Source organism: Vulpes vulpes, chromosome 13 (assembly GCF_048418805.1).
Source record: "Vulpes vulpes isolate BD-2025 chromosome 13, VulVul3, whole genome shotgun sequence".
NCBI lineage: Eukaryota > Metazoa > Chordata > Mammalia > Carnivora > Canidae > Vulpes > Vulpes vulpes.
In genome coordinates, this window is record NC_132792.1 from 5,664,895 (window position 1) to 5,677,669 (window position 12,775).

At 41.0% G+C, this 12,775-nt stretch overlaps 1 protein-coding gene across 18 annotated transcripts in view; it reads right to left on the reverse strand.

Moving 5' to 3' along the window:
- Window positions 1–12,775, reverse strand: part of KHDRBS3 (KH RNA binding domain containing, signal transduction associated 3) — a 184,390-nt gene that overhangs the window by 101,946 nt on the left and 69,669 nt on the right. For all 18 annotated transcript variants that reach the window (XR_011996494.1, XR_011996496.1, XR_011996497.1 and 15 more), the window contains exon 3: window positions 583–699. Coding sequence is in view for 11 of the 18 variants with exons in the window: in XM_072733870.1 (XP_072589971.1) it covers window positions 583–699 (117 nt within the window). In the remaining 7 variants the exon portion in view is untranslated. The remainder of the gene's footprint in view (window positions 1–582; window positions 700–12,775) is intronic.

Below are 12,775 nucleotides of genomic sequence, written 5' to 3' on the forward strand. Positions count from 1 at the left end.
AAAAAAAAAAAAGAGGCAGTTGGAGGGAATACAGCCAAGTAGAACAACTGTGTGTTAGAATCCTAAGCCATTATTAAAACATTTCAAATCAATTTTCATTTGACAAAATGTAAAGGGTATCAAATGAAGGGCAAAAGGAGCAAATCAGAGTGTATATTATATAAACTCAACTATTTGAAATAAAGGCATAGAAAAAAGGCCCCCAGGAACTCATCTAAGATGCAAACAGTGTCAATGAGACCGCGGATAACTTTTATTTCTCTTTGTGGTAATTTTGGTATTGCTGTGCTTGCTATAAGGTATTGCTTCTACAGTTGAAACCACAGGCACTGCTATTTCATTTTACAAATGAAGGCAATAGTTACAGACGTACAGTGTATGACATCATATAATCTGAAACTGGCCCAAGTGACTCACTTTTCCACACAGGACTACAAACTCATTGCCTTATAGAACATTATCATATAACGTCATTTGCGACCCTAGCTAGCTCTTACATAATTTATGTTAATACAATGGATAATCTAAGAGTACATCAGATAACTTGTCTCCAAAGTAGCCATGGTCTATGATGAATGTTACCTTTGCTTTGTCTCGCATGGAACCTTTCCCAAGGATGGACATTTTTGTCAAGGTTTCTTCTTGTAAACGCTTCAGAGAATTGCCACGGGGACCCAAAAGTTTCCCCACAAAGTTGAACTAGGGAAAAAAACAAACAAACCAAATTTGTAACATTCATATCTGAAAGGAATTTATCAATCTTGAATGCCAGCAAACACTATAGTATGCTACACATCACTGGTTAATGGCAAAAACTTAAATTCCTGCTTTATGTATCACACAGTACAGTTTTCCACAAGTCACATAAAACAGGGCTAAACATTATAAAGTAAAAACCAATCATTTCAATGACAGCTAGATTTCACAAATTATAAATTAAGCTTATTCCCAGAATGCAGAGGTTGCTATTCCTGACAATTTTAACACACATTCGACATCAACCCTGAACACGGTTAGGATGAGGATACTGGTGTGGAAGATGTAATGTGCTCTAGGCTGGTCATTATGGAATATCTGGGTCCTTCCACCTAGGTCAGCACTCAAGCCTTAGTGAGTCAACCAGGAAGCACACTGGCCTAGATGAGTTCTCAAGCATCTCTTCTAAAATAACTAGGTATGGAAATGTTGACAAATTATTTAGTCTTAATTCTTAGGGTTCTTTATTTAACAAGCAGAGCAGAAATGAATTCATAAAGGGTATGGGACTCTGAGGCGACATTGCCATGATTTTAAAACCTGGCTTTTCCACTTACCAACTGAGTAACCCAGCTTGTAACGGGATTACCTGACCTCTCTGTACCATGGGCTCGTCTGTAAAATGAGAACGGCGAAAGACAACAACCTACCCCCATAAGGCTGTGAGGGGGATTAAATGGGTCCATATAAATAAATCAGAACAATGCTTAGCACAGAATAGACAATAAATATATCTTGAATGAAAGGATTATTATTATGAATTTCACACAACTTTTAAAAGCCTTACCATAATTAAGGTAAGTCATGAATACTTTTTGTTCACAGAAAGAAAGTCAGCCCTATTGACCAGGAGAAACACTGTTCTCTCTTTGGCAAAATTCCTGATTACAAACTTATACAGCTGCTCTTTTGGTATCAGCAATCCTCCATGATCTATGCCACTGCTGTGCTGTTGCTGTTTTTAAAAGAAAACTGTTCCTCAATTTCTCCATGGTAATTGAAGAAATTTTCTTAAAATATGAACTTTTTAAAAATCAAAATGGTATTTTTTCCTTGGCTACTTTTGTCTTCAACGAAAACTCCAATATCTATAGTATTTTTAACCTTCACATGTATTTTTTGTTTTGAAAATTTAATGTTAAGTTGATTACTTTTTAAAAATATAGAAATGATACGTATAGAGTTAACAATAGCAAATAATACAACATAGGAGAAAAAAAAAATCAGTGTTTCCTCCCACCCATCTCTACCTTATTCTTGGTTCCTGATTTTCTCTGCTTTATCTTCCTGGAAATTCTATTATTTGGCTATTGGGACCTCCTGAGTTGGAACTCTAAATTTCTCTTACTTTTCTTCTTTCTCTTTCACCTTCTCACTCTATTTTACTTTCTGGGAGATTTAAGTATATTTCCTACATATCTATTGATTTTTTTTCTTTACTTCTGCTATCAAATGTTTAACTACTAATAGTATTTTCTTATATTTGTTCTTTTTTATAGCACTTTAAAAATATTTTATGGAGGTGACATAAATTCTTATATCTCTGAGGATATTCATGGAAGTGCCCTCCCAACCCTGCCCCAACTTGGAGTTTATAATATCTACTTCTTCCAACAAATTCAGGTTTTGTGAATTGGTCTCTGTCTCTTTCTACATTATGGGCTTTCCTCCAGTGACCAGTAATCCCTTGCTTCCTGCTTTTAAAAATTTAAGGTTGAGGCTCCAAAACATTACCTGGAAGTACTGCTTTCCTCCATGGGATTTGACAACTGGACTTGACAATTCACTTTAAGATGGCAGGCCAGTTTTTTTCAACATAAATTACTCAAATATCAGTATGTTTCTCTTCCCTTGGCCTAGGTAAGCATTACCCTGAATAGGAATTCCCCAATCTCCCAGCAGGAGGTATCAGCCTGGCTGTTGGAATGCTGGGATTCCCACTGGTAGGTATGCGGCACCTTTATTTAAGGGAGATAATACCCTCATTGTCCGTGTGGCATCTGGGGCTCTCAGTTGTATCTATCTGGGTCTTAGAGCCCAAAGCTTCTCTGTTCAACCCCTTCAGGAAATTTCTAGCCTGCTATAGGTTGAGAGGGCAGATGCCTGGTTTTATCAGCCAGGAAGAGCCTCCAGTAGTCTAACCACTTTCTCATACAAACATTGACCCAGGTCTCTTTTTCTTCAGTTCTGCCCAACAATCTACCTTCTCCGTAACTGGCAGCGTGACCAGGGCTATTCCTTAGCCTTCCCAGTCCTCAGGAGGCCAAGTCGTGGCTTACCAGAGCCCTCACACTGAAGGGTTATCAGAAGGTTAAGGCACACCAGGTAAGTGCTTAGCACTGGGACATGCTGAATTTACCCCAAGCCCATGCTCCTGAAAAACAGTGATGGTGAAAACCTCAGGCCCTTTCCATTCCTGGGAATGGCTCACTGCAAAGAACTACTCCTCCCCACGTGACTTAGAGCTGTGGATGACCCTCTATTCACCTACGACAAGGCCAGACACAGACCCCCTAAGTCTGCATTCTTTGTCCCAAGAAACATTAGCTGATGTGTTTGTCCCCACTGACAATCACAAAATGTCCACTAACCTGACCTGATCACACTTCAGGCAAGTTCTCTCTTTTCTCAGGCCCGTGACTGTGACCCACTAGCAACCTGGGCAACCCTCCAAGGGCCTTCCACTTCAGGCCCCAGCTTCAGGGCCAGCGTTCGCTCATCCACTACCCCACGATGTCGCCCCGTCCCGCTCCTCCCACGTCCCCAACCCTGCTGGCCCTGTCTGCTCCCAGTAAAAGCAAAGCCTTTGCCGTCTGACTGATCTCACCAGGCTCAGAACTATTCCTTATTATACGTCCCCCTCCCTGCTCTTGTAATAACACTTTCAAATAAAGATTTTCCTTAACCTAAGTCGGGATCTGTTTTTTGACAGACAACTCTATTCATAAAATAAGAATGTAATACATTTTAACTTTCATTTTTATTAGTATTTCATTTGTGCATAGATTTGAATAAAAGGTGAAAGTGTTATTTTAAAGACAAATGATATTTTTCCAGATGTCAATTATTATATTACAAATATATTATCGTATTACAAATGTTACAATTGCAAATAGGAAACTTTACAAAGCTGGTAAACCAACATAGAGTTTTCACTGCATAATGTATAAGATCCCATAATGATGTTCTGTGTTGGTAAAGACCAAATGCTTTTCTGGACTGGCTTTGATTTAAACTATATTTATGACAAGACCCTGTTCCTCCGGCAACAATTACATTTAGGCTTGTTATTGCATAAACAATGGAATCTCAAGAACATGTCACTGTCTCCACTAAAAGGTCCCCTTATTTGGTGTTCACCAAAAAGCTGGTTAGTCAACAAAGGGATGCTTTATTGAATTCCAACTCAACCCTAAAACTGAACTCCCTGTGCCAGTGCAGCTACAAGCGTTACTTCCAGAGCTCCTCAGCTCAGTGAGCGGCCCTGAAGGTGGTGCCCTGACTCGAGCCAGAAATCTGACAGTCACTCCATGAGGGTAGTGACGAGGACTTTTGTGTTCACTATTTCAACACCTGTGCAAGGAGAGCATTTTTTAAAAAGATGTTATTGATTTATCAGAGAGAGAGAAACAGAGATAGCGAGAGTAAAGTAGGGAGGAGAGGGAGAAGCAGGCTCCCCACTGAGCAGGGAGCCAGATGCAGGGCTCGGTCCCAGGACCCTGCAATCATGACTTGAGTTGAAGGCAGATCTGTAAGTGGCTGAGCCACCAGGTACCCCAAGACAGTGTTTAATGAATGCTCAGTTGTCTTACTGTGTCTTCTTGATTTCACTTCCTCAGTGTCTCTCACACAGTCTATTTCTCTGCAGTCACATCACAAGCCCTGGCCACCATCCTTGCTCACCTGGCCCACCAGAGAATTCTTTCACCCAATCGACCTCTATCTCCTCAATCTTCACACAAAGGTCACTTTGGTACATCTCTGATTAAAATATAAGTCCCAACTACCTTCAGAATGAAGTGCCGATGTCCTGACCTCCTGCAGGAGGCCCCTCCTGCCCTGGCTTTTGCCCACGTCTCTGGCTTCACTGTCCTCCTGCTTTTGACTTCAGCCATTGGACTTGCTGCAGTTTCTCAAAACTACCATGTTCCAAGAACTACCCATTTCAGCTCAGATGTAGAGCTGAGAAGAACATTATTCTAGCCCTTTAAGGCAAGAAGAGAGCTGGGCAGAAGGCAGGCTAAAGCCCAAGTCCCAGGGCAAACAGCAACCACAGGGGGCAGAGTTCAAGCATCTGCAGGGAGCCAGGAGAGTTAAAGAGCATTTGCTTATCTGGGGAGGGCTCATAGGAGAGCACTAAGCCCTAAAAGCCACAGCGTTAGAGAAGAGACACAGGCAGAGGGAGAAGCAGGCTCCATGAGGGGAGCCCAACGTGGGACTTGATCCCGGGTCTCCAGGATCACGCCCTGGGCCGAAGGTGGTGCTAAACCACTGAGCCACCCGAGCTGCCCCTCTTAGAGGTCTTCTGTGCAGGAATTCAACACTCCCACCCCTGACCCCCATATGCTCACAGGGAAGATCAGGAACAGGAGGACTCCTGAGGCCACTTCCCTGGGAAGCCACTGTTGAGATGGCTCATGCCCATGCCCTCATCACCCGCCTGAACAAAAGCTTCATCTGCAGGAGCAAAGATAAAAAACCACTTTGCTTCTTTGTCTTTTAAAGTACTGACAAGCAACCAAACATGTAGTCAGATCAGGTTCTAGCCCTCGGTAGTGTTCTTACTACTCCAACACTGGCGAAGCAGTGAGCTTGCTCTGGGTGCCGAGGGGAAAACAGAAAGAGATGATGCCCCTGCCCCAGCGGAGTTTCACGTTCCAGTGGTGAGAGCCAGGTGACAAGCACCACGCTGACTAACCTGCAGTGAGCACCTGTGGAGGTGGACAAAAGCAACCATATCCTGTGCAAAGGTGTGGGGACAGAGTATTTCCTGCCATGTAAAGAGCAAGTGCAAAAGCCCTGGGCACAAAGTAGCTTCTGAGAAACCAGAAGCTGGCAGCCTGAGGGCAGCAGAGTTGAGTCAGGGCTGGAAAGGAAGACAATAAAAGACAGAAACCCAGTGGGCCTCCTAGGCCACAGTCAAGAATCTGGATTTAATTCTGAGTTTAAAATATAGATGTAATCTGGATGGTTTCCTTTTCCCTTTGTATTGTGGTCACTGCTTAACTATTCCCTGTGATGTGAACTCACTCCTTCAACAATGGCAAAACTTCACACTGAAAGAAGAGTGAGCTCCAGGGTGCCAAGGCCCTGCTCACAGCTTGTTCCCGGTGCCTCCCAGCAGCCTGAGCCATGCTCACCCTTTCTCCTCCTGCCTTTCAGGTGACACCAAGCCATAGCTTAAGATACTTTAAGATGCCTTTTAGGCTTGATTCCTGAGAAGAGAATATGTGTTTTCTTCAACTCTGAGCTCAACATCTTAATTCCATCTCTACTTTTTTTTTTTAAAGATTTTATGTATTTATTCATGAGAGACACAGAGAGAAGGAGGCAGAGACATAGAGGGAGAAGCAGGCTCCCTGCAGAGAGCCCGATGTGGGACTCCATCACAGGACCCTGGGATCATGCCCTAAGCAGAAGGTAGATGCTCAACCACTGAGCCACCCAGGAGTCCCCTCATCTCCACTCTTAACACACTGCTACACACATAGTAATGCTTAACAACAACAACAGCAAAGTACTGAATCAACAGAAGGAAAAGAATAAGCTCATGAGCGGTGGGTCCAGGCCTCTAGCCTCCTGGCTGTTGTCACTTTATTCTGAGAAAGACACAGCTGTATCAGCTGTACCCCAAATATATGGCATTCTTTGGCACAAGACGAAAATAATTCCAAAGCGTAAAGTCCTGTCCGTGGTGGAGTCCCTTCCACTCACTGTGACAAACATGCACACCAGTGTTATAGGATCTTCCCTGACCGTAACTTAACTTTCTAATGCTCACTACACCTCCGCTGTTTTTCTTAAATGCACTTTACTATTTTGTCACCAAATGAAATCCTGGGATAAACCTGACACTTGCTAAAAGCAACCCCTTTGGTCCATGATGGCCCTTCTCCTCCTCACAGACCTGCCACTCTGACCCTAAAACCCTGGCCTGCAGCCCACACCTGCAGGCGGAGGTCATTTCACACGCCCTGCCTGACCCGGCAGTGAGAAAAGCAGCACTCAACAGTTATGCCATGAGGCTATCCTGGTTATCTATCCATGGCTATATAACAAACTAACCCCAAACCTGACGGCTTTAAACAATAACCATTGATTTATTTGCTCACAATCCAGCAATCTGAGCACTGTGGGGAGACCCACTCCCAAGATGGCTTGTTCCCACGTCTGTTACACTGATGTGGCTGATAGCTGGGGTCCTCGGTTCTTGGTTTCATCGAGTGTCCCCCACCTGGGTATCCGGGGCTTCCACTTATCATGGTGGCCTCAAGGTGGCAGAGCTTTTTCCTGGCACGTGGCTTCCAAGATCAGAAAACCAGAAGCTGCCTGGTCCCCTTAAAGCACATGCCCAGAAGCCATCAGCTCTGCTGTAAGCATTCAGTGGACGGGAGCCACAAGGCCAGGACAGACTCAAGGGTCGGGCAGGGAGTGATCGCTGGGGGCAGAGCACCAGCCAAATAACAAAGACTAAGCAGTCATTTAGCAAAAGTTAAGTATTCATAGTCTCAAACATCAGAGCCTTTTCTAGGCCTAGCAGTGTACCTGCCTGCGTATTTTCCTTAAGGGGGACACGGGTTGTGACTCTCTGAGGCCAGAGACCCTGTCTCATTCATCTGTTCAACAACTCAACAACTGCCTACAACAGCACTTAGCCTCTAACAACAGGCAAGCAGTATCTCATGCATTCAAAGTGAATGACGAATGTCAATCAAAATTAATGTCCAGAGTATACCATCACTACCCAAGGGTTTAATATAGTTTAATTAACTTAAAGAAAACCTAGAGTATGCCACACACATACAGATGGAAGGCAGCACATTTCTGGTATATGGGTCCTAACTGGCCAACAGCATCTTGTAACTGAGTGTCTATATCTAAATGTTCATTAAAATGCTTAAAAAGACATCCAAGAAAAACTACAAAATAACAGGATACTGTTATTACTAAACTACCCACAGGGTAGTTTAGTAATACAGAGATGGGTCTGAAGAAGGATACAAGATACAAAAGAGGATATAGAGAATTTTTTAATGCTTGGATACAGTATGAAGTATATATCTCATTAATTTAAAAGTTAAGAAGATGTAACAGGGGAAGGAGGCCAAAGGGAGCTGGTCACCAGTGAAGGCAAATGCAAATGCACCCTTGGGTCACTGACTCAAGTTCGCCAAGACCTTCCATTAGGCAGCAAAGAATTACCCCACCACTGGCTCCTACACTTCTCACAGACATATATAAATACACACACACGTAAAATGGTGTATGTAAGTACGTGTATTTTTACATGTAGGGATAAACTCATTTATTTTCATTCTGTATCTGTATCTATCATGGGGTAATATTTCAATACTTAGGGCAAAAGATTCATCATTAATGATACTGGACATAGGGAAATATAGTTCCAGTTTGAGAAGACTCTTCTTGTCATATCCAACTGGATCACAGCTGCTTTTACTTTGGACAAGGCACAGGGGAAGGGTCAGCACCTCCATTCTCCTCGTTCATTTTGAGTGTATGTGTAGAACTTTAATTTACAGTTTCTTTTGCAATAATCTGTGTCCATTTAAAGGTAAGTTTAAGTAAAACTAGCTGATGTAACCCATGAATCCATACCAGGCACGTATCGCAGCTATATGCCCTAATGTACTGAAAGCAAATTGAGACCTTCCGCACTGTGGAATCCACCCCTTTACCAGAAGATATGGTCTCAGCGTGAAGACCTGCACGGCACTGACAAGAACCCTGTAATGGAACCAGCATTCATCTAGGTACTTAATACTAAGTCTAATTTCTTGAATTAACAGCATGGATTCTGGAGCCAGATTTCTGGGATTCAAACCCCTGTTACTTAGTAACTATATAATCCTTAGCAAGTTACTTCTCTATTCTTTAGTTTTTTCATATGTGAACAAGAGATAATCATTGCCTCCTACAGCTGTGAAGATTAAATTAGTACATGTAAGATTCTGACACGTAGAAAACCATAAACTATGCATATACTTTGCAACAGAACTTCTACCAAGCGTTTCTAACACCAAATATACTGTTGTGCATACATCCCTCTTTGGAAAACATCACCCAACCATTTGCCTTCACCTTACCAGGGAAAGAGAATTAAACCCTCAGAAAAAACATTTTGTTCATGATCTCCACACTCTGATCCCTGCCCAAGGGCAAGAATGGAAAGGAAAGAGTAAATGAGATCTGTCTTACCGGCCTTCACTTGAAAGGAAAAGACCAGATCACCACTTTTTTTTAGCTCCATGGGCCATTTTAGATTCCAATAACTTAACCACTAACCCAGTAGTTAAATAAATCCACATTTTAGTTGGTATTCAGAATACTGATCTTATTTGAAGTAAAACCAATGTCATAAATGCCAAACTCGAAACAACAGTAAACCTAGTAACAGACTCAGGACCATGGCATCCACATGAAATGGAGTGGGTGCTTCAGAACTATGCTTGTTTCCTGGCAGAGCTATCAACTGAGTCAAGCTTTGGGTTACTGACGATAACTTTCATGGTTCTGATAATCACCTCTACATAGATGAATTTCTTAAGAATAAGTAATTTCAAACTTGGGTTTAAATCAATCATTCCTAAACTTTAAGAGGAATTTCAGAAAAGGAGACCATCCACAGGGCACCTTCCAGTATATATTCTAGTTGTGTGATCATCTCCGTGCCAGGGCTCCCTCCCTCATATAAAATTCTGATGCCCAAGTATAACACTAGAGGCTTTCCAGACTAGTTGTCACCATTCCAGTGACTGCTACAACCTACTCTTCCCCATAATTAAATCATTCTGGCCCAACAGTTACTCTGCCCAGCTCTCTGATCTCTACTTGTTAACATTTTGAACTTACGCTTAAGGACTAAATTTAATTCCATCTGTAATTCTTTCTCCAAATTTCTCTCTTTAAATTCTTGGAGCGTCTGTCTATCTCTCTTATGGTAATTCAGTATATACCCTGCATTATTTACTGAAATGTACTTTGTTTCTCCTATTAGAGGAGCAATCCTTTGAGAGTAATTGGGACCCATATTTGATTCATCATTTTTCCTACATAACAGATTCTCAAGAAATATTTGTGGAATTAAAGTTTATTTTATGCCAAATCAAATGGCAGTAGTCAACACAGTTTTTATTGATTTTCTTTGCTGCACGAATTATTGTGACCTATTAAAGCTACAGATAAATATAATTATTTAAGTTTATTAATTTGCCAACCACGAATCACTAAGCATTATTGGTAGCAGTGGAGATTATTTGGTGTTGCCACATCGATTGTAATTTTAAATAGTATCTACTTCCAAATGGCAAACAGCTCAACTTATTTAGGCATCAGCAACTCTAAAAATCAATGGAGTGTATAAAGAACTTCTCCAGAAGATGATATGGGCAAAATCCATACATGCAGGCATACACAAATAATGTACAATGTGAAACAATCTACATTTTCTATCTCTATTTGCTCAAGGCTGGAATCTATTCTTTGGGTGGGTAGATGACAAAACAAATTTAAAAAGCAAACTATGCAATAATGAGTTTGAAACTCCTAGACTACAACAGTCTGGCTGGGAGGGTGGGAAACTGAAGGCAAGAAATTGATCTGGACAAGAGCCTGTTGCAGAAGATAGGTGAGGGGTGACAGTATAAATTAGGAAGTGGTAATGGGATGCAGACATAGAGATAAATGGTAATTAACTGAGGCAGTAGAAATAATAAATGTGTAAGTCTCAGTATCTCAAGAATGAAGGAGAAGCTAGTAGACAAAAATCACACACTGATTTCAGGCACGGGCACTTAGGTACATGTGCTGTCTGTCATTCAGTGAAATACGAAACACAGAAAAAGGTCTAAGTTTGCCAAGAAGAGGAGGAATGAAGATCTTAAAATTTGGTTATATCTGTTTCAGGAACATAAATAAATTCTCCAGGAACATAAATTTTTTTCAGGAACCCCTCATTTTATGGCTGGCTGTTTTGGGAGTCCACTTAACAAATCTAAAACTAGGTTTAAGTGCTACTTTCTGGGTCAATAATCAAGAATTTTAGAGAGAATAAGGGAAAAGTCACAACATATGATTTAAAATTCCTTCATACGAAAAAAAAATAAAACTAAAATAAAATAAAATTCCTTCATACGGGCACCTCGGTGGCTCAGCAGTTGAGCATCTGCCTTTGGCTCAGACTGTAATCCCAGGGTCCTGTGATCAAGTCCCACATCGGGCTTCCTGCAGGGAGCCTACTTATCCCTCTGCCTATGTCCCTGCCTTCTGTGTGTCTCGAATGAATGAATGAATGAATGGATGAATAAATAAATAATCTTTAAAAAATAAAATAAAATCCCTTCATAAAATTTTTGAAAGTGAAAAAAAAGGTTTTTTTGAAAGTTATATTTATAAATACCAATTTTTTAATTGTCATGACACCAGCATATGTCAGAAGATCACAATAGAGGGAAAAGAGCCTCTGCAGACTTGTCCTTCCATCTCTACTTACAATCACATGTCCCTTGGTTCCCTGCGACAAGTGGGCTGTAGAGGCCCCAGGAGACAGCTGACCTGGATGGTACAAGGTCAAACAATGGCCTCACAGGTAATTAAATCCCTTGAGGTTCCAGAGTCCAGAGTGGCCCCAGGAGACAGCTGACCTGGATGGTACAAGGTCAAACAATGGCCTCACAGGTAATTAAATCCCTTGAGGTTCCAGAGTCCAGAGTGGCCTTCCAACTTCATCATGGGGTCCCAAAAGTTAATGCATGCCAGGAGGGACACTGATAACAACTTACCACAAACACATGTGTTTTAAAGTGACTATTTTTAGTATCAGGGTTCCTTGATACCAACAAATTCCAAAATCGCCACTAGCCACCAACATTGATTTTGGTAATGGCACTTACATATCAAGAACTAACATATAAGTATATTATCACTTTTTTTTCTATAGGAAAACTATCAACTCGACACCAAAAATAAACATTTTCACATAAAGCCTCTGGAAAAAATATTATATGCCTCTGAAAATCAATTAGGAGTCACAGAAAAGGCAAGTGTTTACATCCCAATATAACTGTCAAAATATTTACTACTGTGGGAAATTTTAAAACCCAACAAGATTTCTATAGAATAAGTTTCTACCCCATAGTAAATTCATGGATTTTTACTTCTCTGCAACATGCGACAAGGGAAAAATGCAAACCAATTTTTAAAAAGAAAATTTCCCTGACCTTTCATTTCAACTCCAGGAGGTAGGGAAAATGTTTCTTTAAGTATTTCTCTCTTCTCCCTCTCAAACACCCTTAACCTAACTAAGACCTTCTGTGAAATAGCAAATACAACAAATTTAAAATATGTACCTAATAGGAAAACATTCAACGTAACAAATCATGTTGATTAACATGATGCTACTTGAAAATAGTACGCACGTATTAGAATGCTTGGGGATTAACTAACAAATTAAGAAAATTAAAAAATCTAACTTAAACTCCTAACTGAAACGGACAGAATTTAACGCATACACTAAATCTTAACAATCATAGCACAGAGGTTTCTCCCAAATTAACAATGTCGGGACCATTTTTCCCCTAAATGGAAATCTTTTTTTTATCCCAATTATAAAAGTTGCACCAAATTGTTGAACATTAAAGTACCAGAACAGGTAAAGCAGAAAGAGGCACATAATCCTACCCTCCAGAGAGTAACTACTCTTGAGTCAAGTTGTTTTCCCCCCACATAATTGTCCAACTAGGATATTATCTGCTTTATATGTTGCTTTTTCCTTTTTTACTTA